This window comes from Branchiostoma floridae, chromosome 1 (genome assembly GCF_000003815.2).
Source record: "Branchiostoma floridae strain S238N-H82 chromosome 1, Bfl_VNyyK, whole genome shotgun sequence".
NCBI classification, from domain to species: domain Eukaryota; kingdom Metazoa; phylum Chordata; class Leptocardii; order Amphioxiformes; family Branchiostomatidae; genus Branchiostoma; species Branchiostoma floridae.
This window is the reverse complement of record NC_049979.1, coordinates 26,218,058-26,221,892: the sequence shown is the minus strand read 5'-3', so window position 1 is coordinate 26,221,892 and position 3,835 is coordinate 26,218,058. Positions and strand designations below refer to the sequence as shown.

General features: G+C 42.2%; 1 protein-coding gene across 1 annotated transcript; it reads right to left on the bottom strand.

Annotated features, from left to right (window-relative positions):
- Window positions 1–56: 56 nt before the first annotated feature.
- Window positions 57–3,226, bottom strand: LOC118418668 (transmembrane protein 237-like). Its single transcript, XM_035824708.1, has 6 exons — window positions 3,094–3,226; window positions 2,457–2,563; window positions 1,833–2,035; window positions 790–866; window positions 187–325; window positions 57–105 (listed from the first exon to the last, which is right to left on the bottom strand). The coding sequence occupies exons 1-6, from the start codon at window positions 3,206–3,208 to the stop codon at window positions 57–59; spliced, it is 690 nt and encodes a 229-aa protein (XP_035680601.1). The 5' UTR covers window positions 3,209–3,226.
- Between the last annotated feature and the right edge of the window lie 609 nt (window positions 3,227–3,835).

Genomic DNA, 3,835 nt, shown 5'->3' with positions numbered 1-3,835 from the left:
GTGTGCACCAGGATTTTGCCATCTTAAAAATGCTGTCCACTTGAGTCTTAGTTTCTTCAGGTATATGCACACCAGATGTAAGAGTCCATTGACTCCATTCTTGTACTAAAATAAGGTATAAGGTATAAGCACATGGAACAATGTGACAAATGTGCCAATACGTTAACAAAGACAGTAAAAACTAACCAGAGGTTCTGATTGGTGGTTGCCACGGTAGCTGTACTGACGTCTGACGGCATGATGGTGGGAGCTGCGTCCACAAAAAGCCCTATTCTGTCATCTATACTGGCTATACTCACACTGAAGATGATGGAAATCAGGTACACTGGAGGGGGGATCATAAAACATCAACTTGTGTCAGTTCCTGTGTAGCTTTAAGGCCGCAGTGATGGACAGTCAGGATTGGTCTATAGGTGTAAAGTCTGCAGTATTTTTTCTGTCTCTTTGAGAGAGGGAAATGCATTGAATGTGCAATTACTTTATCCTCCTTTCATCTGCATCATTCCTTTGGAATATTTTATACCTGGGACTGCACAGCAGTAATACATATGAACTGATTCTGCTTATACGTGGCTGTATCCTTCTTTAGCAGGAAAATTATGTTCTGTAAAAGTTAAACTACAATTTCCAACACGAAATTTGGACTTACTCAAATTTTGACTGAACAGCTTCTGTGAAAATTTGGGTAAGGCCAATTTTCGAGTTGGAAATTGCAGTTTAACTTTTACAGAAAATCTTCTACCAACACAGATGAACTTTCACATTAGGAAAAATGATGCTTTGACCTACCTAGAATAGAGATAGCACCAGACTGAGGTGTGAGAAGGCTTCGGAAGAACCTGCGGTTGGGACGGGCCACGTCGTAACTGTAGGAAACAACAAACATGAAGATGTTTCAAGAAACACACAATCTCTGAGTTTTTATCTTTGGTCTCATGTTTAGTGTAGTTACCTCAGAATTTGAAGGTTCTATGTTCAAGTTCCTAGAAAGTCTCAAAGGTGTGCCCTTGGGAAAGACACTTTATACCTATTCTCTCACTTACAGTCCAGTCTTACGCAGCTTGTACTTACTACACAAAACTGGTGTGTTACACTAAAGGCAGTTTACAGTTTATGGAAACAAACTGTACAGATGGCTGTGCCTTACCTGTCAAACACAGAGACTGTACAGATGGCCAGCAGCAGGTAGAACAGTGACTGTGCGGGCTGTGCCTTACCTGTCAAACACAGAGACTGTACAGATGGCTGAGCCTTACCTGTCAAACACAGAGACTGTGCAGATGGCCAGCAGCAGGTAGAACAGTGACTGTGCGGGCTGTGCCTTACCTGTCAAACACAGAGACTGTACAGATGGCTGAGCCTTACCTGTCAAACACAGAGACTGTGCAGATGGCCAGCAGCAGGTAGAACAGTGACTGTGCGGGCTGTGCCTTACCTGTCAAACACAGAGACTGTACAGATGGCTGTGCCTTACCTGTCAAACACAGAGACTGTACAGATGGCTGTGCCTTACCTGTCAAACACAGAGACTGTACAGATGGCTGTGCCTTACCTGTCAAACACAGAGACTGTACAGATGGCCAGCAGCAAGTAGAACAGTGACTGTGCGGGCTGTGCCTTACCTGTCAAACACAGAGACTGTACAGATGGCCAGCACCAGGTAGAACAGTGACTGTGCGGGCTGTGCCTTACCTGTCAAACACAGAGACTGTACAGATGGCCAGCAGCAGGTAGAACAGTGACTGTGCGGGCTGAGCCTTACCTGTCAAACACAGAGACTGTACAGATGGCCAGCAGCAGGTAGAACAGTGACTGTGCGGGCTGAGCCTTACCTGTCAAACACAGAGACTGTACAGATGGCCAGCAGCAGGTAGAACAGTGACTGTGCAGGTTGTGCCAGCCGACTGTACTGCTGGAGGAAGTTCAGGTCTCCCTTCTCCGTCAGCAGGAAGACCACGATGCAGTGCCACAGCGAGTACCCGGCCAGGATCCCGTGGCAGAACAGCGCAAACTTCTTGAACCCTCGATGAGTCGACTGTAGCAGAGAAATTATCCTTTAGTATCCAGAGTTACATGTACAATGTACAATATGTATCCTTTGCATTCTACATGTTACAGGCAAACCTGTATTATATAGACAAAATTTCTTGTCAGGTTTAACATAATGGCTGGAACTGAGGGTCCCCTATGGACACAACAAAAGTACATGGACTTCCCTAAGGTCTTCTTTAACAGTAAATATGTACAAGTCATTACATTTATGACACAGGAATATGTATTTCCATTACTTCTATACTTTATCTATTTATTCATTTACATTACCTTACAGCATTGTTTCAACTATGATTCCAAAAACACCTTGAAAACCTCCTCATCCATTCTACTGCAAAATAAAAACACAGCAAAAGTTAATGAATTCACAGTAGATGTAGCTGTAGAAAGGAGGGCTTAGTTACCAGTGCCAGTTCCCCTGTAGTCCTGTCAGCCTTGTTCTGTTCAGCATATTCCTCGTCTGTCTCCTGTAACCGTGACAACCGGCGCCGCTGCTCCACCCGGAAACCACCTGTAGGCACAAGGCCAGCATTAAGTTTTTGGCAACACCTCATGGGTGGAGCATATCTATGCTTGTCTGTGTTTCCATGAGTCCCAATATACAAATGAATGCACAAGGCAACATTGCCATATGTGTTATGTGCTGATGTTTCTAAATTTTATCAGTGGGATTGGAGAGGTAACTGAACTGGGTGAGTGAAGTCTACCATCTCTGATTGCCTTGTTTGAAGCATGCAGAAAAACTTAAAGCAAAGAAAAAACAAAAAGGAGAAACTGTTGTAATTCATACATACATTCCATAGAAATACTACACCTAAATGAACTTTTGATTATTGTGCCAAAGTTTGAGAAAGAAACTACATATTTCAGAAGAATATGACATGTATTCGTAGGTACATGATAATAATTACCGCATTTTACATTCTATTTTCTTAAGACGAGGAGGGCACAAGATGTAGTGACACCAGGGTCCTAAGACTGACCTACTTGATGTACAGTACATTGTACATATACCAGGGAATATGAAAAACTGTGTCTTACTTTTGGTTTCCACAAAGAGTGGTCCTACAGGCTGACTGGTCATGGAGGAGACCTTGTGTGGTTTCTGCACATCTGTCGTCTTGTCACCAACGATGATGTCCTCATCTGCTACCATGAAGTCTACTGAAACTGTAAGCAGAGGGAAAAAACAACTGTCACCCTTTTTTTTCTTCAGAAAATTGTTGTACGGAATCATTTTGATGTCCTCATCCGCTACCATGAAGTCTACTGAAACTGTAAGCAGGCAGAAAAACAACTGTCAACATTACTTTCTTCAGAACATTGTTTAATAGAATCATTCTGATGTCCTCATCTCATCTGCTACTATTAAGTCTACTGAAACTGTTAACAGGCAGAACAAACAACTGTCAAACTTCTTTTCTTCAGGAAATTGTTGAACGGAATCATTTTGTGTACTTGACAAGATCTGAAGAAATGCAATTAAAGGCGTCTTATCTGACTGTAGACTAAGTATTTTCTGGAGTACAATTGAGCAGCATAAAATGGTTCCTAGTAGAACAGTATAAACGCAGTCCTGAGATACTATAAGTCACAGGGTTATCAAGTTCTCTGTTTTTGCCATCACCGTGAATGTATCACTGTAATGATCTCAGTCTGTTTTGAGTCACATTGCTACAGAAACTAAGTAAGTTCAACCACAAACTCAAAGATAATACAAACACTTGATTTTCATCATGTTACAATCTCTATAAGCAGATAAATTTGGCAGTATACACACCTT